The sequence below is a fragment of the Protomyctophum bolini genome (genome assembly GCF_963924005.1).
Source record: "Protomyctophum bolini genome assembly, chromosome: 12".
Lineage (NCBI taxonomy): Eukaryota > Metazoa > Chordata > Actinopteri > Myctophiformes > Myctophidae > Protomyctophum > Protomyctophum bolini.
Window position 1 is genome coordinate 25165026 of NC_137873.1, and position 24667 is coordinate 25189692.

The window sequence follows — 24667 nt, forward strand, 5'->3', positions numbered from 1 at the left end:
AGAGAAACACACAGAGAAACACACAAGAGACAAAGAGATTAATACATGTTAGGAATAACAATAACAAAATAATTTTGATAGTACGTATTGCGGCTGTAGGCTGTTTAAAAGCTGTGAGCCGAGGAGCTAAGAATGAGAGTAGTAGACACTTGTATGACGCACGCAAAATAATTCAGGTCCACTCCAAGCTGTCAGTTTGACTATGTATTCTTCGCAGCACAGGTAAAGTACAACAGTTATACCCAGCTAACCATTATACTACAGTGGATGTTAAAAGGCATTGTTGCGGTCAACAGAAAATGTCGACTCCCAGCTCACCCCCTCTCCGTCCAAGTTCCTCAACTCTAGTGCCAGGTAAACGCTGTGTAGTTATTAGCGTGGCAACGCAATCTGTGCTCTGTGGTATTGTGTGGCCGGGTCAAGGTCAAGGTTATTCATGTCCTAAACTGGGCACTTACAAACTCATTACAAACAGTACAACATACTTAACAACAGACATACGTATACATTATCACAAGGGTGTGTGCGTGTGTGTGCGTGTGGACGTGCGCACTTACGACCGTGCCTGCCCACACTCGTGTGCATCTGTGAGTGGGTGTTTTAAGTATAATGAGAACAGTATGTATGGAATGGTATTGTGTGTTATGTACTTACGTTCAATTAGGGGCATTAGGGGCATTAGGCTCTAGCCAGCAGGTGAGTGGACCTGTGAGTGTTGTTGATACGGGGGACCGTGCCATTTTTGATTTAGTTTGACATATGCATACAACATCACGACACATGCACGCTCACACGTCCATCCACGTATTTTAGGTCAGGGTAGCTCCTATAGATAGTTGTTATTTAGCGAGCCATGGGAGCAACCCGTGACAGGGGTCAGATGTTACATTAAATATAAAGTGCAACCAGGGCTAAAGTGCACCGAGTGTAACTACATCTACCTCCTCCTGCTTCCCTTGTTGATGGAGGTAGGTATGAATGAATTTGTACCAGGGGTCTTTAACCATTGGCCGGATGGTTGAGTTTAGTTAGTCCAGTCCAGTCCATGTCTGGATATTATATTGCAACATCTGACTGTTCACTCAGCATACATGGATTTAAAATGATGATACTTACAAATATATGGTAATATACTGTATGTATTTAGTTAACAATCATATCAATCAATAAATCATTGAATCAATCAACCAACCATGCACTACAGGTATAGTTACCGGTAATTAAGATTTGAATTAAAATAAGCACATACATTTATATTGCCAAAGCAAGTGTCAAGAAAAACTTAAAAAATGGTTAGACAGTCAATTTAGAACTTTATCATCACCATCATCCCAATCAACAGTGTCCAGTGTTTCACCTCCTTAATGTTTTGTTCTTGTTCTTGGAAATTCATGTTTCATTTCATTGTTGTGTTTTTCTTTGACACATCAATTCTCAATTACTTGAAATCAGGCCAAATTTACTTTTCACTGAAGTGAAAACCACTAGAGGTCCTGGCTTGTGCCCCAGAGTCCATGGGCGGATTTTGGGGGGGTGCAGGGGGGGCACTGCACCCCCCTGGCAAACTTAACTTATGGCTTCTGACTGTAGTTTGTAATCATCTCTCTTATCATGATATGATGACTCGCTGTACGGCTGTAGTGCATGTGTGTATGTGTGTGAGCTGCTGTACTACCTAAATAACTCATTTTTAGGGGTTAGGGCATTGTAAAAACGCTAAAATAATAAAATAAAGGTTAAAAAAATCGCGCGTGCACGCCTTGCATGTGAGTCGCTCGCCAAGCAGTCGCACCCCCTGGCGTCAAGTTCAAAGTCCGCCTATGCCAGAGTCCATGATCCATCTGGAGGATACATCATACACTACTGTATGTCATCAGGTCCAAACTCAGTGACAGGTTTCAGCTTGAGGGCCAAATCAACCCTTTCATCAAGTCTGAAAGACTTTTTAGAATATTTTGTCCACAATTCCATGCTGTATTGACGTGGTACATTGATCAAAATAGCAATTCTTCTACTTTCTCTAATTGTAGACTTATTGTAAATTAAACTGATGCAGATGTTTAACAATAATTGAACTCTTGGAAGTGTACAAAGCGTAAAATGAAACCAGGGTCCATTTGGTTTCATTTTACACTCTGAAGAGTTAACACTATAAGAGTAAACACTATATAATAAGGGTCCATTTGGTTACCAACTCCACCATTTATAGCTGGGGACCACCTGGAACCCCCTCAAGGACCACTGAGGGTCCCCGGACCGCTGGTTGAAAACCACTGATATAGGAGATGACAGGCAGCTCCTTAAGTATAAACATTACTAAACCGGAGAAGCCCTTTACATAAGACAGCAGCACAGCTGTCTCAGACAAGGCTGTCCGTGACTGTTTGAATGTCAGAGAGAAATGGCAACCATGAACACACTGTAGCAGTCTCTATAAGACCTCCTTTGTATCAGGTGTCAAAAAGGGAACATGGGTGTTCAGGAGGGACGTTCGAGGGATCGCATTCGCAACACACCGAGCTGGAATGCTCCATGAAAACCAGTATATAATAGAAATTAATCGTGTGAAGTGAGGGGCGCTTTACCAACCCTTATCATCTTGCATCATCGCGATATCATAACATAACATCATATGCCGATTTGCTCAGTGACAGACAAAACAAACTAACAAATTAAACTCTGTTCATTGTTAATGGCAATTAATGTTTGTGTTAGTGACAAAACAAACTGTTTGTCTAGGAAAGAAACATTAAATCTGTATACAAGAGGGGCTAGCGCCCCTCAAGACGATTTACTACCTTGTACTATATGCGAATGGTTCTCTCTCGCACTCTTATCTCTAATCCTTCTCTCTCTCCACCATCCTTTCTCTCCCGACACGGCGGCACCATCTCTATGTGTCTCTCTCTCTCCCCCAGGTGGTTTAAGATTACCTTTGAAGTTAATAAACTGTATAGTAATAAACTGTATATCCCCTGGGCCTATACACATATATGTCAAACTCAAGGCCCGGGGGCCAAATCAAGCCTGTGAATTAATTATCTTTGGCCCGCGGCATGATATTTAATTAGTATTAGAACAGGCCCTCTGGTATATTGCACGGACCACCATAATACTGCAAGTCCTGCTTTGTGAGGATCATAGAACAGGAAACTGTGGTACCAAGAGGTTCATGCATAGTCGAAGAAACCTTGTACGAGGGCCCTTTTTAGGGTCTTCAAGGTGTTTTTGTTGAGTGAGGAGATCCTGTATAGACCGATTCCGTAGCGGTTTCATGGTCGCAGCCTACGTATTTCCTGTAGGTGGACTCGACGTAGCTGCGGGGTTTAAACCCTCACCAGGCGCATCTCTTCCACTACAGTGAACGGCAGAGTGACTGATGTTAGTTTGCCTCAAACTTTACTCTTTTACCTGCTTTTTTACTAACACTAACATTACAAAGACGTCCAGAACATGGAGATGAACCTGTGTAGTTTATGGCTGCTCCAACAGTAGTGGCAACATAAAAAATGTATAAATACGGAATGTCAAAATATCCGCCGCGGTGGCTGAGACCAGAGCCATTGAGTAATGTTTGAGACAAAGCAGTGAAAGGTCCTGAAAGACACATAATGTCAGTCTTACCCAATACCCAATCTTTCTGTTTTATGAACACAAGGCTGCTGTATTTTATACCTCATACTAAGCAGGCCAGGATGGAACCTAGGTAGGTAATTTCATCTTTTTGTGCGATAATATATTGATTCAGTTTTTCCCAGGTGTGACATATTGATCTCTGCCCCGCCCGCTAGGCTGCTGGAGGTGTGTTAGGTTTCCAGCAGACGAGGTCACATGCTGTCAATCGGCGAATTATTAAAAGGTTGTGCAACTGCAAACGTCTATTTATCAGCCTTGGGCTATTTCACAGCTTGTGACATTCCCCCCATGTAATGTGCAATCTATTTATCCACCTTGGCACCTTATTACTGAGGAAGAAAAGCCTAGTATAGCCAGTATATTTCCAGGCAGAGAACTATGGTATGTAACATAATATGAAAAGCATAATAACCTTAAACACCTACATTCACATGTACTGTACCCTCAATGATTAGTAGTTATTGAGATAAGGGAGTCTTTGGTATGTGTGAGCTACGGGGACAGGAAATTAATCATTTTTCTCCTTTTCCTCAACAACTGCTATCAAGGTGCCCTTGGCTTAACACTTTGCAATGCATGTATGCTCTGATCTAGCTGTATTCAACAAGTGCTACAGGATGAAATGGGCCAGTATCAGCTTTATATGTTGAGGGTCTGCTGGCGATTCCGGCTCTGAAAGCAATGACTTGTCTTACTGCATGCTGTGTGGGGAGAGCAGTGGTTCTCAAACTTGTTTTTATTTTTATTTTTTATTTAAAGGACCCCCATAACTCTGAGAGCATACAAATGGTCCATTTGGTTTCATTTGTACGCTCTCAGAGTTACAGACCGGTCCATTTGGAACCCCCCTTGGATGTACCACTGGTTTGTTCAGTGAAGCTAAATGGGCTTCTAGGGGTACACTATTTATTTGGTTTTGTGATGTTTTACTTTAGGTCAGTGGTGGAAAAAGTAGGCTACTCAATTTCTTTACTTAAGTAAAAGTATCAATACTGCAATATATAAATACTCTGTTACAAGTCCGGAATTCAAAATGTATTTGAGTAAAAGTACAAAAGTATTGGCATCAAAATGTAGTTAAAGTACCAAAAGTAAAATAACTCATTATGCAGAATATCCCATTTAAAGTTTTCATACGTGTATAGAAATCTTTTGAAATGATTGATCTACAGGCTCACAATGCGAGAGCTTGTGAGAAGTAGCCTTCTCAGTCTACTTTTTTAAGTAACAGGTTCAAATGCAGATGCAATATAGGATACTGCATCTCGTAGGTCCCCATTGTGCATTAAATGAAAAAAAGCGGTTGGTACGTATATACACTGTTTCTGGGAATGTCCCATGATAGCCAGGTTCTGGTCTTGTGTGACAAAAGAATTGAGTTCAATTATGAAGTCTACAATCTGTAAAGATCCTGGGCAATTTGTATTAGGGCTGCCATCCAAATTTGGGGTGCTAGATCCTAGAAGAGCTAATTAAGCTACTGAATAAGCTTCTCTGTGTAGCTAGAAAATGCATTTTGTTTAATTGGATTCACGAAAAACCTCCATCAGTGACTCAGTGGTATAGAGAAATCTACTGAGTACTTCCAATGGAAAGGCTCAGTGCCTAATTAAAAGAGAGAGAAAATAACTTTATGAATATATGGCAGCCGCTGATAGATTACTTGCCCAGGGATCTACTCTGATTTATAAAGGAAGTGACTCAATGGATTGGAGCCCAGCTGAAATTTGCCTTCTGATGTGCCCATGTGTGTTGTGTACAGTATGTATGTATATATGTGTTTTCTTTCCCCTAATTAATAACTGACTGTATTGTGTGCTGCTCACCATTTTCTTTTTTGTTTGTTTGTTTTGTTTTTGTGCTTTTTCTTTTTCTTGTCTGTTTTCTTGTATTGTGCTTTTAATTTATACCTTTCTAGTTTGTCTCACTTTATCTGTATACCGGTACATTTATGTGAAAACATAAAAAAGCAATAAAAAATGTTATTAAAAAAAATCCATTTCATTTAACTGAAATGTGTGAAAATGGAACAAAAACAGGACCAGTAAATCAACATAACATTTCAACTATGTCTTACTACTATACCCGTATCTGTCTTGTGTACTAGTGTGGTGCTGCTACAGTATTGAATTCAGGACCTCAGGAAGACTATAGGCTCTTTCATGTGTCTCTAATGGGGATCCTTTAATAAGTAACTCAAAATTGTCAAATAGTACAGTACTTGAGTACATATACTTGACTACTTTCCACCACTGCTGGTCACAGGAGATTAGAGGAGCTATGCAGCTGTGAAAGAGCAGGATGTCTCCATGGACATGCCAACAGAAGGTCAAGTAACAGAGTAGTAGAGTTGCAGCACAACAAAACTAGCCTACACCCTACAACACTAATAAAATAACCTTGAACCTTGAACCTTGAACAAAACATCAATCTCTTGGCAGATGATCAATGTTGTAGGAATGACTGTGTTAGTGGCTGGAGAAACAGTACAGAGGCATTGGTAAAGGTTAACCAATGGTAGGTTTATTCACCAAATGAGCAAACTGGCATAAATACAGGAAGCTCTCTACTCCTAGCCTGGTTAATAAACCAGACTAATATCGCACGGATGGCGGGATATTAGTCTGGGGAGGCTCAGTTGGATTTCATTTCCAGGGGGGCGGGTTCAAACATTTTCTCTTTGACGCAATTGGTCAGAGCTACTGTCAGTCAAAGGTCTCAAGCGTTGAAAGTCACTGTACCAAAGCCCGCCCATATTGCATACCGTGTCCCTATTGGGCGCCCCATTTCTCTGGTGTAGGAAATGGGCGTACAATGGAGCCACTCCAGACCGTAATCCGCCGGCAGGCAATTTTTTTTTGCCAACGGCTGATTCGGTCTGGTTTATTAACCAGGCTACTCTACTCCCAGCACAGACTTCAGTTCACTGGCAAAATGGCAGCCTTTTATACCCAGGTGGAGATAATGAGAATGGACTATCCCATTTACAGGGGTGTCTTCAAATGAGAACATATACCAGGGTTGGGAAGTAACGGATTACATGTAACGCCGTTACGTAATCAGAGTAAAAAAAAATGTAACGGTAACGTCTTAGAGTACATTTTAAAATGTGTAATCTGTCCATTAAACAATGTGCATATTTATATATGTTGGCTATTTGAAAATAGACGATCTACAAGCTCACAACCGTTCTACCATTATTTACAAGCAACTTCAGAAAAATAAGCCCAATGTGGCTTATAATAATCAGACCAGGCAACTGCAGAGATACTAGATAAGAGAGCATATGTTGGATTGGGGATAAATAATGGGTAGCGCAGTCTTCTCTTTTAGGTCAAATACAATGAGGCAAAATATTAAAGAGTAGCCTACGGGGTATAAATATAATTGTATGGGCTGTAGACTATATAAATGAGTCTTTACTGTCTAGTCAATGTTTACATTCAATTGAGTTTTACTTCAAAGTAATCCAAAAGTAACTGAAAGTAACTTGTAGTTACTTTTTAAATGGAGTAATCGGGATTACGTTACTGACTACATTTTTTAGCAAGTAACTTGTAACTGTAGGGGATTCCTTTTTAAAAGTAACCCTCCCAACCCTGCATAAATACATACATAAGTATACAATAAATACATATAAATAAATAACCTTAAAACATACAAATGTTACAAGTTTCTGTGAACTACATGAACTATACAAGTTATATAATAAGTCCTTCACACTACAACATAAATAATCAATCACAACAGCACATCTTAACCCCCCCTGCTATCCTGACATTGTCCAGCCCAATTCTTACTGAAACACATCACAGGCAATTGTTAAGCATTCAATCAAACCTCAACAATAGAACTCCACATTATTGCACTTCCCAAAAATATTGAATCTATAACCCACATTGCACTTGCCCCTCATGTTTGTTTATCACCAAGCATTTCCCCAGGTGGAACTCGTTGGCTTATCTCAGCTAAAGTGTCCATCTCAGCTAAACAGGAAACAGTATTAAACAATAAAATAATGACTGCAAAATACAACTGTGCAAGTTAATAAAGTGCCAATATGCTGTGCAACATAAGTAACAAATGTACAAATGTTACAAATGTATACTGTACATTAACCTCCCCCCCAAAACATGCACACACGCACGCACACACGCACACACACACACACACACACACACACACACACACACACACACACACACACACACACATTTTCATCTGACATTGATGCGTTTCACTGGCAGCATTCTCTCCAGTTTCTCCAACCTGTAACAGTCGCTAATGAAGTGAGAGAGATCGCCCTCCCCATGCGACGTCCGACCAACAAACACGTCCAATTTGCTAAAAAATCCCACCCCAAAAAGCGATTGTCCAATGCCAATCCAAATAGTTTAGCAACTGTTGCTATGCAGGTGAAGCTTTCGCCACCTCATAGCTGTCAATGTTATTTTGCATGACTGTGTTGTTGAACATTTACACGGCTTAACGTCGGGAAAGTTACAGACTGACCGACCTAGGTGATGGCAATAATACTAATGATTACCGTGTAACATGAAAACTGACCTGCATGTCTCTTCGCTGCTAACGTGCCTATTGGACAACTACGAGTTGGGGAGGGACTTAGCGAAGGGCTAATTGACTGCATGACACTGTAGTTCCCTTCTCAGAAGGTGCTATAATCATTTCCGGTTCCAGGCCAGTTTCCCATAGCTTCATTTGATTGGCTCAGCAGCATATTTTAACTAGAAACACACTTCACCGTCATAATTGTGTTTCTGTTCAAATCTGCTGCTGTGCCAATCAAATGAAGCTATGAGAAACTGTCAGGGACACTCTCGTCAATGATGTTTGTCAGAGCCTTTATCTATGTACAGTATCTATCCATCCATCCATCCTGACTGACTGAAAATGTTAAGTAATAGGTTCAAGGTTCAAGGTTGTCTTTATTTGTCAACCTTGAACCCTCAATAGAGCGTCGCAGTCCCGCCCCGGCGCCCCCTAACAGGGCCCAGGAAATGATTCTCCGTTAATTTTCCTCATAGACAATATTTAAAGACGTTTACGCCGCGGACAAAGCAAACTCTTGTCGTGACAAATCATGACAACAAACACAATTTCTTTGGGCCGAACAAATAATTAGAAAGAAGAAAAAAACGGCAGGTTTTTGTTGATGTTTTTCTTCTTTGTAATTATTTGTTTGGTCCAAAATATTGTGTTTGTTGTCCTGAGTTGTCACGACTCGAGTTGGCTTTGTCTGCGGCGTAACCGTCTTTAAATAAATACCTTTTGAAATGTCTATGGGAAAAATGCATTGGGAATCATTTCCTGGGCCTGGCGTCGTCATTAAAAGGGGTGGGACTGCGACGCTCTATACTATAGCTTTCTGCACGCTGGGTAATAATGACTATAGAGTCTATAGTCATTATTACCCAGCGTGCAGAAAGCCAGAGCCACGGGAAGAGTTATCTTATCTAGTAAATTCCAAGTAAATGGGCTTCCTACATGCAGTTCAGTTTAGGATTATGGTACCTTGCCTGACATGTGAACCTGCCAAGATCATGTGGGAATCAGATGCGTATACAGTGGGAATCAAATGCGTACAGTGGGGCTGACAACAAGTTTTCTGACCATATGGGGCTTACTGTCCCTCCTGGCTGCATCTTTGCTGAGCAAGAGCATTACAGTAATCCCTCTTTCAGATGGAAAAGAGAAAGCAGGCACACCACAGCTCCTTCATTCTGTGAAGTATAGCTACGGGATCCACACACCACAAATGAACTATCTGGTTATTCAACCCAAAGGAGGCAATTTCACAACATAAGTGCTCTCATTTAAGCTCCTTGCACACAGAGTTGTTTTTATTTCACAGAAAAATGGAAATAAGTTTTATTTCTAGCGCTGGATTTAATACTTTAATACAGCAGAACAGAAACAGGGATCAAAAAGATTTAGAGGAAGTCAAAGCATGAAGCTGATGCTAATGGTGACCAGCTATACTATTTGCCCTGGCAGATCTCTTAAAAACATTTTGAGTATTTTATTGGCATCAATTTAAAAGCAAGCAGTGCACCTTAAAAGTGCCAACATTGATCAAGTCACAAAAAAGCCAAGGCTTTTTCCATTGAGGTCCATTTAAACAATTGATTGATGAATTGGTGACCCGATCACTCGATGGCATGGACAATGAATCCAGCCTGCTTATAACCCAGCCTAGGGGTTTCCTGTTTTTAGTGTGACAAAAACATAAATCCTTCGACACGTGAGTCATTTGACTTTGGGGAAGAGCCTGAGCTGAGCTGGCACTTTTTTTGTGAGTTTGAGGGATTTAGTCCAGTGCTGTGACACAAATCTAGGTCAGCTGGCTCTCTGTTCACTTCAGCTGTAAAACTCACAGAAAGTATCGGGAGGCGTTATTTTCAACGTTCCCCTCACTTAATCCAGTATTGCAGAGCAGTGCATTACAGCTTGCATTTGCTGCCACTGAGCACTTTTCTACTGCCAATCTTTGTGTGCTGGACCTGGTACAGAAATTGTAATAAATAAATAAATAAAAAGTATAAACATGTATATACTGTATCTAGAATGACTGCACAAAGTCTGTGTCTACTGTCTACTCTGTGAGTACACAATCACATTTACAGTACCTCCCCCACAACTGAAGCAGTTAAATTACAGTAGCTACAAGTAATAATATATCAACATTTTAATGACAATTTATTTTATTTTATTTTTTAGTATTCAGACAGCCAAGTAATTGGGTAAAAGCTCCCAAAAACAAAACGTCTCTGTGACACCTCTAGGGGCCGCAGTCTGCATTCAAAGATTTTCCTAGAAGCTTTGTCATTGCTACAAACTTTTTCTCCTGGGCTGGGAGGGAATTCGTGAAAATCATGCACTTGGTGTGTTGGTGTTATATGGGCATAATGTTTAAAAAAAACATCCCAAAACGAGTTGGGCTCGCCCCCTAGTGGTCTAAAAATAATTGATAGAATACATTCAATGGATCCATTTCCAGAAGAGAGAGACAGATAGCGAGAGAGACAGATAGAGTGAGAGAGCGACAGACAGAGAGACAGAGAGACAGAGAGAGAGAGAGAGAGAGAGAGAGAGAGAGAGAGAGAGAGAGAGAGAGAGAGAGTTTTTGTGGCCGGATTGGCATTATGCGAGTAAAAATAAAGGAGTGAATTAGGGCCACAGAGAAAGAGACTGGGAAATAGCCAGACAAGGATTTAATCAAAATCTGTGTTTACTTTTACGGCTGCTGTGACCATCTGGGTGGCTTCTAGGGTATAGTAATAAAAACAGCTGCGAGGCAACAGAGTCCTTATTGCCATCATTCAGCACCTCTACATCACATAAACACTATTCTCCCTTCTTGTTCCACAAGCCCAACACACATGGTACTGCTCTATAGCCATCTGTCTTTGTCTGGTGCTGGTGCCAGGCCAGTTGATATCACTATTGTACACTGTAGAGCAGGGGTGGGAAACTTTGATGATGGAGAGGGCACATTGCATATACAGTATTGTCGGGCAGAAACCTCTTCATATTTTAACTTTTTCATAATTAGTGCCCTACTTTGTCATTATATGTCACACAAAAGTAGCAAATATAGCCGATCTACAAGATCAAAATGCATCACAGAGCGACACATTTAGCTTTTTTTCCAAATGCCTTTAAAACAAAAATACATCACATGGATGCACCTGGGATGTATCCTCAGTGATGTATCCTAAGGTCATTGGGGTTTCAGGTCTCTCAACATCATACCCCTCACTCAGGTAACCCAGCTGGAGGTGATCAAGTCTGTAAGTAACTACCCTCGATCAGTCCCATTAGGGAAAGACAGTCCGATGCTCCACAACTACTCTGCTGGCACTGGGAGTGAGAGGAACAGGCACGTGGACGGACTAGGCTCTGTGGGTTGACTCCTGTCCGGGCCCCTCCTATGTCTCACCAGGTCCATTCCTGCTCTCACCAGGTCCAGGACCTGTGAATTGCACCAGTCTCCCAGCACCAGACACTTCATTCAGGAGTGGTGGATTCCTTTAGTTATACTTATGTTACATTTATGACTTAAACTTGAACACAAATATATTGGACATAATAATAAATCACACCCGTGTGAAATGAGGGGCGCTCTAGCATCTTATCATTATACATCATAATACATCATATCATGAACAACTGAATTTATGTGAGGCACATATGACCTAATTTCTCCTTTCATTGTCAATGGCAAATATGAGACGTGTGGGGACAAAAGCTCCTCAAAAAAGACAATACAATTGAAATACTATAGTCATTATTAAGATACTAATATAGAGTAATTAAAGCGGGTCATGTTTGCATGTTTGGAACAGCTGAAATCAATAATACTGCTTATCAGTATTCCGATATTCACCTGCAGGCCACATTAAGTGAATGTGTGTCCCGCGGACCGTGTATGCTGTGTAGAGGGTAATAACATCACCATACTGTCATACTCAGATTAAAGGGCCACTTCACCCTATTTGCAACCTTAATTTAATGATGTTTGGGAGACAAGAAACTCTTTCCTGGGTTTTTTATGTGGGTAATATGTGTTTTTAGATATTTCAGTATTTCAAAGTGTCCATGTGGTGTCCATGTGGGCTCCATGATGTCATGGAGCCCATGGAGGTGTCCCCTGCATAGACCACCTTCAGAGGAGGGCCTCTTCCGAGTGGGACCTGAGACGAGGGCATGGCTACACGACACAACGCTGGACATATGACGATACACGAAAGAAGATGTCATGGACACTGGGCTGACTTACTTCCTGGACTACATGTCAGTGGCGTTTCCAGGAATTACATTTTGGGCAAGCAAGAATTACATTTTGGGCTGGCAAGAATTACATTTTGGGCAGGCAAGATGTGTTAATTGTCGTCCCCCTGCGCACAATCAGTAGCACTAAATGCTTTCAAAGAGATATGCCTGCCAGACAGTAGGATACAAAGAGATATACCTGCCAGACAGTAGGATACAAAGAGATATACCTGCCAGACAGTAGGATACAAAGTGATATACCTGCCAGACAGTAGGATACAAAGAGATATACCTGCCAGACAGTAGGATACAAAGAGATATACCTGCCAGACAGTAGGATACAAAGAGATATACCTGCCAGACAGTAGGATACAAAGAGATTTACCTGCCAGACAGTAGGATACAAAAAGATATACCTGCCAGACAATAGGATACAAAGAGATATACCTGCCAGACAATAGGATACAAAGAGATATACCTGCCAGACAGTAGGATACAAAGAGATATACCTGCCAGACAATAGGATACAAAGAGATATACCTGCCAGACAGTAGGATACAAAGAGATTTACCTGCCAGACAGTAGGATACAAAGAGATTTACCTGCCAGACAGTAGGATACAAAAAGATATACCTGCCAGACAGTAGGATACAAAGAGATATACCTGCCAGACAGTAGGATACAAAGAGATATACCTGCCAGACAGTAGGATACAAAGAGATATACCTGCCAGACAGTAGGATACAAAGGCTGAAAGGCCTTATAGAGAGGGTCGCTCTCTATTCGCGCAACGGCCAATCCGCTGTCCACTAATAGTTCTCAGGTCTCAGGTCTGGATTTTGGACGCCTGTCGTCGCCTTATTATAGATACACCACTGCTACGTCTCAGTAAGGAAATCATTTCGGCACTACAACGGTAAAATAGGAGTATGAATCGCCTCTAAGAGAGACACCTTCAGAAGGTGAATAATGAGATTGTTAATTTGTCTGTAACGGAGACGACATTGGATCAATGTTAATTACTTTCTAGAAAAGTCATCATGACTTCAATTATGTAGCACTAATCTACTTTTCAGGATATCACACATATTTATCTTGGTGATCCATCCATTATCCTCTCATTGGTGAGTCTGACTGCTCCTCCAGTGTCATAGGCCAAACGTTATTGAGCAATAATTGGCTGGTTTAGTCTCCCAGCATGCAGCCACCATTTCAGATTAGTGTTCATTAAAACACATTTTGTACATAATACGTCCTGAAACGTCATAAGGATTGGAACCGAGAGGTGCCTACGACGTCTGTGGACGTCCTAGCGACGTCCAAACGACGCGGGGCGAGATGATAATATTCAGAATTATTCCTATTATTTTTTTTGGCATTTCGCTTTTCGCTTGCCGTATGCTAACGCTCTGTGCAACTTGTCCTCGGTCACGATCCTGGGTTTCTAGAAGTGATCTCCTCCACACGTACGCACGCACTCTCACTCACTCACTCACTCACTCACTCACACACACATCTTCTTTGGATCATTGTTTAGATCTATCAGCCGTCAGAGAGTGAGGACTAGAGTAGAGTGGATGGAATTCTGGAATGTATGAGGATTCTGGAATGTAAGTTGAAATTGCGTATAAATATTTAATCTAATTAATGCCATAAATGAATTAACTCAATTATTTTGAATCACATTTCACTTATACAGTATCAGTGAGAGGTCTGAGCTCATTAGTACAGAAAGAAAAGAGTTGAACAAAGGAGAAAGAGAAGAGAGAAATATCCACGTTTAAACCGAGAAGGAAATGTTTTCATTCTAGTTCTGGGGATTGTCACCTGTTTTGATTATCAACTTCATCAAGAGTGCAGCTTTATTGCATCAGCGCCTTACTTAACACTCCGAACGCGATACGTGTATTAATACGTTCTTAATTAGCCATGCGTCCGATGCGAGACACTATCTATATGCTTTGAGCACTATTTTATTGATTACTTTCAATGGCCTTTGTACACACCCGGACACAGTGGTGGCTGGAATGTGCCACGGGCCCTAAGGCAAGATTGCAGAGCAGGGCTAACAACTGTATACAGCCACTGCGGACAGACCGGAATAATCCTTCTACTCTAACGTGCAGCCAAGCAGCCCAGTTTAAACACAAGGAAAAAAATGCCTCTCCCCCTCCCTTCCTGAAAACAGGACGGGAGGGGCACATTGTGTAGAATAGTCTCTGTAAACATAATGGCGGCGCCCATGCGAACGTACATACAACTCCAGTCAACAGAATCACACTGCATAACATCCGATTGCCTTGCCTCCACCTCTCCTCCTGTTTCTCCCTCCTCCCCTCCCCTCCTGTTTGTTTCAGGGAAGGGGAGGGTGTCTTGTGTGTAGTGTCTGTCGGAACATGGCGGCTCCCATGGACACTATCATAACAGATCTAAAGTCGGTCAGAATCATGTCTCCTTTCCTTCTGCTGCTGCATACTCGAACAAACAAGAAAACTATCACGGATTGTACTGTCCCTTGGCGAACTCGGCGAGGGATGGTGGAACAATGCAAATACGCGCTGTTGTGTTACTGGAGGGGCACAGCAACACCACCATCCCTCGGCGAACTCGGCTAGCCGAGTTGGAACGACACAGTGACAGACACGTACATAGATGGATAAATAATGACAATGCGTTTTTGCATCGTTTCATCTGCCCACCTGGCGTCTGTCATCATCATAATCATCATAAAAAATAAATAAACAGTAGTAACCTAGCCCCAATATGTTCCCTCAGTCCCTATGCTCATTCTGTAGCTCATACAAAAGCCAATTACCGACTTAGATTTTTGTGTTCATTTTTATAACTGCCTGTCAACGTCTGACATAAAACGGTCCCTAACTCGGCTTTCTGTTCAAGAAGAACACGTTACTACAAAAGCAGGTGTTACATAAAGGTAAATATCTCCAGAATGGTAAAATAAAAAAATTGGAGTGGACAAATTAAGCTTTCTTATAGTGTTTCTCTCTATAAGAGAACCTTTGCTGTCGGCCTTGGAAAAAGTTGGTCGTCCAATACTATCAGCATTAGCATCACAGGTTCCATGGGAGGGAATCCTTAGCAAGCTAATTGTTAAGAGTGCATTTCAATTGCGTTCTTGTGATTGTGCACCATCTACACCACTGGTTCTCAATATGGGGTCCGGGGACCCTTAGGGGTCCTTGAGCTGGTCAGTGATGAAAATAGCCTGCATCCTGCATCCTTAGACTCACTAAATTGAGAAAGGACACAATCACGTCACCCTCCGGGGGTCCTGGGATGCAAACTGTACTCAGTACTGTACTCTAACGTTGTTGAAGTAGGACAATCTACACTTTTACAGTGTAGATTGTGGTCCTCGTATTAAATGGCTGAGAATCACTGATCTTCAGCAGTTAATTCAGCTATCTGGAGACAGTACTTTATGCCCATAGAATCTAGATATGCAAGTGTAACTATGTCAAAAGGTGCTGCACACAAAGCATGCAATGCATCATTAGATGTAGCATATTCTCTCTGAAGCTGGGGCCTTGTTTTCAAGATACTCAAGGGACCAGTACTGTCCATACCTGTACTTCAAAAGAGTAAGAAACAGCCACAGGGAACTCTACTCATCTGCTCCCCTTCATCATGCTCTTTTTATTCTGTATGTATGTTTTTACACTGGAGAGACAAAACAAATTTATAATCAATAAAGTATCTATCTCTAATCTCATTCGACTCAGATTCGGCACAAACATGGGCCATCACAATATAGCTTTTGAACAATTATTTTAACCAAATAAAATCACTTACCCTACCTTTAAATATACTGTATAGGATCACAATGGTAAACTGTAAACTGTTAATTTAATATTCAATCAAAGCTGCGTACTTTACTGTTACGTACAGTATTCACAAAGTCAACACGACCATTTGCTGTTCATTTGAATTTCTTCTCTTTTCCACAAAATATGACGTAGATCACACTTAGACACATTACGCATACTCCCAACCATCCTAATACGATGGACAGTATGGACAGAGAGAAAAAAATATAATAATAAGACCGCATTTTCCAGGAATTATAATGATTTCGCCTAAATGGTGCACTCACTGCAGCCTACGGCCTGCAGGCAGAAAGTGACAAACACCAGGCTGTTTGAATGCTTTATCCGCTTGGATGTGTAATGTGATGTAATTTTGACTGAACTCAGCACAGCATGTCGACCCATAACTGTATGGTATGACGAGTGCTGCACTTACCTGGATACGACGAGTGGTAAGATTAACATCTTCAACATCCTCATCAGAAGCTCTCCGGGGAACTGGAAGTATTTCACCTCCTTCAAAGGATGAAAAATTAGATAAAGAGGGAGAGAGGGAGAGGGAGAGAGAGAGAAAGAGAGAGAGAGAGTAAAATAAGTCATAGGCTACCACATGAGTAGCTAAGCTGACAGATTAATTTTAACACATAAAACCTCAGACTTTGTTGGTGGGGTTGGTGTCTCCAGGCATCTACACTTTTTTCCCTCTACACCAAATCACTTTGCTGAAGGTCACCGACAAAGCGATGTTAGTTCACAAGAAGATCTATAATGTTAGGTGAATGTTCGCCTATTTTGCCTATTCTTGCTGAATGTTTGTCTATTATCCCCTGGGGGACTCCGCTCAACCATATGGGGTTTAAGTGGTTAAACATAATGCCACTTTCTTTTGCCAGTTAAGTAGCCTATTACAGGTCAGATAATTCTGCATAGGCCTTGAGTAAGATAACGGAGGACTGCCTTACTATATGCAGGTACAGTAGAGAATATAATTGTTAGTCCCTTATGTAATTTGTATTCATTGCTTGTGAATCAGCCCCACAGTAACTGTTCCTTACAGTGCGTTAATGGCAGCTTATTCATTGTACCCTGTTAACAGCCAGGCGCGTAGCGTGGATTAAATGATTGACTGGGCAAATTAGCGCATCATAGCGCATCTCCGGCCAATAGGTGTGAACAGTGAAAGGTTTTGCCAACGTGCTAATAGGGGACCATTTAAAACAAAGGCGACTTGCATGCTGTAGTTTGCTACTAACAGACATTTGCATGCACAAGGGCAAACAAAGTAGGCTATCTTTTGGTGTTTTTTCGCCCCCTCTCTTCTGATCTGAGCCAGCTCTAAACTGTCTGGTTACAACGTTTCGACCACTGTGGGTCTTCGTCAGGTATGATCATACCTGACGAAGACCCACAGTGGTCGAAACGTTGTAACAAATAAAGAATTTTCCTGGGAGCTACAATTCAGTGTGCTGACATCCCTTCCCTTTTCCCTTTGAAATAGGTCTACATGTATTTGAAATATGTATTTTCTGTATTTGAAATATGTATTTTCTGTATTTGAAAATACAGAAAATGCGTATTTTACAATGTGTTTTGAATACAAAAAAAGTATTTCAAATTGTATGTATTTCAAATACTGCCCATCTCTTTCTACAGTACTATGAAAATGATTTTTTTTTTGTGTAAGACGATATACACAAACATAGCTACACTACACTTATCTACACTATAATAGCTGAATATCTACACTAATAGCTGAATATAGGAGGGGCTAGCACCCCTCAAAACTTGAAAATAAATGGCATTTTAAAGTGGATTGATTCATAAGGAAGCCCATATGACACAGGATCTTGACAGATCATTTTGAAGAGAAAATGGCTCATCTCAGCATGAATTTAAATTCAGTTGTTAGAATGTAATGGGCGTAACTTAAGACTCGATTGTATGACAGGCAGGAACACAACATGAAGTGAGAGAGACGTGCATGCACACAGGGTGCATATGGTTAGACAAAGTTGCCAACAGTCCTACAGTCATTAGTCAGACAAACCCATGCTGTGTGTAAAAAATCACCCGTGGCTCCCGACATACGTGGCGGGTTAAAACTAATCTGTGCTACAGGTTAAACATCACCTGTGGCTTCCTGTGAGATTAGGGTTATAGGTTTAACCAGAGCCATCTAGAAGAGTTACGATATTGAGGGGGGCAGAAAACACAAAACAAAACACACCAAAGGTTATTCTGTTTTCAGATCACTGCCTATCAAGAAGAAAAAACGTTTTTCCGCACACAATGCCAGCAGGTGTTTGTGGGGAGGGTGCGTTGGTGGTCGTGGGTGTGGGAGGGTTTTTTGGAGTATAGGAATTGTTAAGTAGTCACTAAATACATTGTGTAATGTACTGCATGTATAATTAATCACTCAATTAATTGCTTAATTATTGTATGCAAAGCGATCGGGGAAGAAAATAATTGCAGTCACAGCTAGAGTGCATTGTAGCTTATAGCCACTTGTGCACTCCTGATCTATAGCTGGCTCTGCACAGCATAGTGTATGTATGAGGTGTGTGGGTGGACTGGGGGCTGGCGAAGTGGGATTAACTTGTCACGCAGTCTCTGCCGTTGCATTGTAACATTGTAAGTAATTCAAATCATTGCACGAAGCACCCTGCAGGGGTGAGTTTGCAACATTTGTTTTATGAAAGTTGTTGTTGGTGGTGGTGTGTATGTGTGTGTGTGTATGCGTGTGTGTGCGTGCGTACACTACTGTATACTGTATTTTAATCTTGTGAGTAAATGGCACTTAAGGTGTACACTTTGAATAAAGCCTCACACACACACACACACACACACACACACACACACCTTCTATTACCGTATTCAGAATCATTCACTCAGATGCTAAAAGGTGAACATGGCACAGCGCCAGTTTTGAATTTATTAGTAATCTATATGAACTGTGAAAGATCTTGCCGTTACCCTGAGATCTTATTGAGTGTGTCGGTTGAGCCTTAATCACTTTTGTTGGAGGATGTGGTTCATCATATATTATTATTATATTATCATATATTCTACTCTAACTAGCATAACATCACTCTCGGGTGGAAATTCCTTGTATGTCCAAATGCGTTACTTTCCAGGGAATGGAAAAAGAAATCACACTTGTGTGAACGGAGTGGTGCAACTATACATGTAGTTACTGTACTCTGTACTGTACTGTGCTCTGTATACAGTATTGTAGTGTACTGTGCCCTCTACTGTACTTTTGACCTTAACCCTCTCCCAACCCTTAACGCACCCCTCACCAACCTTAATGCGGTCGTCTTAACGCACTCCTCACCAACGTTATGTCTCACCAATGCCATGTCTAACCAAAGGATGCCTCCTGTGTACTGCTCTATGTCACTTCACTCTGTGCTCTGTCTGTGCTGTCTCTGTCTGTCTGTGCTCGAACAGACACGTACACATAGGGCCAGACATAGGGAAACACACACATTAGCTGCGTAATGGAGGGGAGGCACCACTCAAAAATAACCTATATGTTCCTATGGATTCAATGTAGTCATTATGTAGTCACAAGCTCTTAATAATACTCTTACATTGGTTATTTATATACAGAGATAGACCACGTTCACCTTTTCAAAAAAAATCGGCATGTAAAACGGCATGTAAAACGTTTAAATGCGGAGGTGGTTCAGTTGATGCTGTTGCACAAGAACAGTCCATATTCAGTGTTTGAGCAAGAAATTGGAGTTGGCGCTGTTCAAGCCTCTGCAGGGCATGAATGTATACAGCGAGTGCATACCTAACTATTAACTAATCATATATTATATTATAAATATTCTATCTCTTCGATGACCTAGTTACTGTATGTACAATGTACATGCAGAAAACTCGCAACATTTGTCTCACACTGGACAGTGACAGAAAATGAATTGTGACCAGCCTTCGTGGTCACATGAATGCGTATTAACAAATGATGTACTAACACTATACAGACATGCAGACACACACACTATTGTACCTGTACATGATTATCCAGTGCCACATCATGGCAGAGTGCAATTTTCTTTTCTTTTTTTTATAAAGTATATTTATTGGTTTTAACAACATTAAGGACAATAAACACAGACATTACACAACAAGAACATAACAACAAATTATTAAATTGCATGAATTTGGGGGTAAAATGTCAACATGTTGATACAGCAATACATTGATATTAAAAATAAAACGTACTTGGTAATATGTACTTTTGAATAATCTGAGTATTATTTTACCAGGGTTATCTATGCTTTGACTCAAGTACTGGTGTGGAATACTTTGTCCACCACGGCATCTATGCATGGATGCAGTGGCGGGCCTGACTGTCCCCACTCCCCACACATCTATCCTCAACTTCACCCTGCCAGCTGCTGTGGGAACGGAGTCTACCCTAATCCAACACTACTGCTCTTTATACTCCATTTAAACCCCCTGCCAGAGTAAGAGACAGGAGGGTGGGAGGCTAGCTGTCCATACAAGGTGCAATATTGGTGAGTTTATCGTCATTTAATACAGTGGTTTTCATATTTAAGGTCCATTCTTTTTTCTGCATTTGATCCACGGACCACCATTTGATGAGATTTAGCCTTGCAGACCCAAAACTAAAGAATATGTCAACATTTCCATGCTGTAATGATGTTGGAGATAACAGGCAAACGTTGATCAAAATAACAATACTAATAATTTAACTCTTGCGAGTGTAAAATGAAACATGAAGCATTTTACACTCAAGAGTTAAAGATCTATTTAGTTAACAAATGGACCCTTAACAAATGGACAAATGGACAATTAGCGCTGGTCAACACAGGTCAACAGTCTGTCTCTACAGACTATGGATGGGGCAGCAGTATAGCAGCCCGACAGAGCATGCTGTTCATATCATTTTGTACTGATGAAGGAGAATCATAGAATTGTTGGTGATGTGATGAACTTAAATAATAATATAAAAAAATCTAATCAGAGCTCACCTTTCTTGAAAACTACAATGATGGGAGATTGTTTACTGTATTATATGGATCCCCGTTAACTACTACATCAGCAGCAGCTACTCTTCCAAGGACCTGGGGTCCACACAAGAACATTACATAAAGTACAAAGAGTATATAAGACAGTTCAAAACATAATACAAACTAAATGTTTATCTCAATGGTAACTCATAAAACAGTGTGATACCTCATGCAACAGCATAGTTGTAAGATATCAGCCACTTTCACAAAGATCGATATACAGTACCAAAATAAAGCTGAAGTTGAGCTTAAGTACTGCTGTTGTTTACAGTATATGGTGAATAACAATATTAGAGAACTCCCTGGTGGGGCCATCCATGCACACACACCCACACACAGACATGCATGTGCACATCGTATGCATGTGCAGATCACTGGCATCCTTTAAAACAGGCCCAGGCCTGAGGAAACGATCGAAGTTGTTATTTTTCCATGTTATGAATTGATTGCATTCGTGCTATCCCCTTTTAGACCAAGTGTATTGACTGTACTTCATTCACAGTCAGTCCTGTGTCCCTACTCAGAACATCTGGAAATGTTGAGTGGTCTTGTTAGTCTTGATGGGCAGGGTAATCTCCACAGAAGAATATCCTAAATGACCTGGTCTTTTGCTCTGTGGCAGTGTCCAGCAAAGCGGAGTCTTCTTTGTGCCACAACAACTGAAATGGGAGGGATGCCTCCATAAATCTGAGCTGTATAGTTGGATGGTTCCTCCACGAAAGGCTCTGGGCATTGGACACGCATGAGGAGTCTTGTATGTTCCGTCAAGACGATCCCGAAACTCCTTATTCATTGTCCATGTTTCGGCACCATAAAGAAGGATACTTTCCACACAGGCTATGAACAGGTTGATCTTGGTAGCTCTTGAGATGTCTGACTGCCATATAAGATGTAGCTTATTGCAAGGGTTCCAGGCCTGTCATTTCCTTGTCAAAAAGTCCTTTCTCATACTGTACACGTGTCCTTGTCAATGCAAATAGGTGTCACAACAGATAGTTTAGCCGGTACACAAATAGAATGAAGCCATATTGAGAAAGAATGTGTTGTCACATGGGATTTCAGCTGCTGTAGTATAGATGTGCTGAGGATTTGGTCAGAGGCTAATACAGGCAGAAATCAACAGTCTTCATTGTTGAAACAATATACTACAAATCATTCATGCTTTAACCCAGTTAGGCCTGACCTCGAAATTTAAATAAATTCTAAAAATTAATATTTTCACGATTTTTCAAACATAGCAGACCTACAAGCTCGTAGCGCTATGAGCTTGTAGATCTGCTATTTTTCAATAGCTAAATTATAACATAATGTTTAAAACACCAAAAGGGATTCCCGCCCAAAATGGGTCAAGATATTATGCTTTTGTGTGTTTGTTTCTGAGGTTGTGCTGACAGATTTCCACGACAGCCATGCTCCTGGAAATGGTTATGTACCAGAGATAAGATTTCAAATAGTCAAAAACAAAATAAGGCTCAATTGTTTAAACTGTTTCTGTTCAATATAAGAACAAAACAGCTCAAATAAAATCTAAATCAAGCCATCGACACGGTTTGTGTCCATTGTTGTGAGGCAGTGCGCTCGTTCTACATTCTGTCTTTCCAGATATTCGGCCTCTCTTCATTGTGCAATGACATACTGTATGTCTCATTATTGTTCATTCTACACGCTGTCACTAAATCTACCCCTACATCACCAACAGAATCCATTACAAACAAAAGATATGTGTAGATGAATTTACTTATTTCACTTACATCATAGATGTAACTGCATAGATAGATAGATAGATAGATAGATAGATAGATTTTTACCTAGTTACACTTTTCACACATTCTGAATGCTGTAATGTGCCAAAATCATTTCTGAATTAACCTGAAAAGGTCACACTGGAATAAAGTCCAGCTATTTAATTCCGCATTCTGAACTGTCTTGTGTGTATTATATAAGCCAACATGAGCACGGCGTTGCTGAATTGAAGCCTGCTGCCTGAGTGATTGACAACTAATCTCTCTCAACCAGCAATCTCTTACTGTGGATGCATTGAGAATAAGCGAAGGTCAATCTGTGTGAGTGGAGGAGGAGGCCTACTGCTAACAACCCCCACTGCGGCCCTCACATGGAACATGTTTTATGGATCTTTCCAAAGAGTCTCACAAACGGTGTCTTACAAATGGTTTTAAGTTCAGTTTCAAGCGGGAAGCCCAAACCTTTCCACTTTCTCAATGTAATGTTTTCAATGTTGTGAAAACATCCCAGGTGTTGCTCTTGCTATATGACTAGTACCGGCCAAGCATGACCGCTCCTACATATCTTTCTAAATAAACTTTCCAAACCTGAGCTGCAATAACAGTAAGGTCACTGCTTCTTAATGGCAGCGTGATGGCTTTTCACTCCGGTGCCAGTGGGTTCAGAATGAGAAACTCTGTACATCAGTGTTTGTCACATTTCATATCAAGGACGATCTACTGTACATTCTACAAGGTCCCAATGTATGGCATTGTGATGGGTTGTGATAAAATAAAATACGGCTTGAGTTCTGTGTTGAACTATGGTAGCACTGCTGACGTGTGTAGTGTTGTACAGTATATTGTATGCTGCAATCTTATTTATGATGATAAACATGTCTTTCTGCCTTGAATATGATGTCTCTCCATCATGCTGCATCTGCTGTACTTTTGTTTCTCCTCGTAAAGCAACCTGTTCGTAAGTCTGCTGTACGGTCTTATTTTATCTCACCCCCTGGAACCCCCTGAAGGACCCCCAGGTGGGGGAGTATGGATGAAGCTAGGTAAGAGAGGGAGAGCCAGGGAGACAGGGTGTTCCAACCAGAACTGACCTGCTCGGAGAGCTGCTTGCCTCTCAGGTGGAATCCCAGCAAGCAGCCGATGACCACGGCCAACACGGACAGAATGAGCAGTCCGTTCTGCTTGCAGACATTCTTCACGCGGCCCCATACTTCTTTAAAAGTCATCCTCCTCCTCCACCACCACCTCTGCCTCCTGGTCTTGCTTGCAGGTCTTGCAGGTCCTGAATGTGAACCCTGCGCCCCAAAACAGCCCCCCCCCCCCTCCTCTCTGACCCCTCTTACTTAGCCATAGAGAGAGGCACAGTCGCACAGCCAGTGCATGCAGGGAGACTGAACGCAGGGGGCAGAAGTGGTGTTGGGAAGGAAAAGATGGATGGTTGTACGAGAATGAGGGAGAAAGTAGGACAAACAGGAAATTAGATGAGGCCGAGGAACTGAGTCAAGGAAAAGACGAACAGAAAAACTATAAATACATGAAAAATAAGTTAATGAGCGGGAATCAAAGTCGGTTAATGGTGAGGGTGATAAATCCGAAGGTATTCGTCCAGTGATAAAGCACTTTA

At 41.2% G+C, this 24667-nt stretch overlaps 1 protein-coding gene across 1 annotated transcript in view; it reads right to left on the reverse strand.

The window, feature by feature from the left end:
* The window catches only part of slc1a7a (solute carrier family 1 member 7a), a gene marked incomplete at both ends in the record, with an annotated part of 45076 nt that extends 20807 nt beyond the window's left edge, over positions 1 to 24269 (reverse strand). Inside the window, 2 exons of the mRNA XM_080778676.1 lie at positions 16693 to 16772; positions 24135 to 24269. Coding sequence (XP_080634802.1) covers positions 16693 to 16772; positions 24135 to 24269 — 215 coding nt within the window. The remainder of the gene's footprint in view (positions 1 to 16692; positions 16773 to 24134) is intronic.
* Between the last annotated feature and the right edge of the window lie 398 nt (positions 24270 to 24667).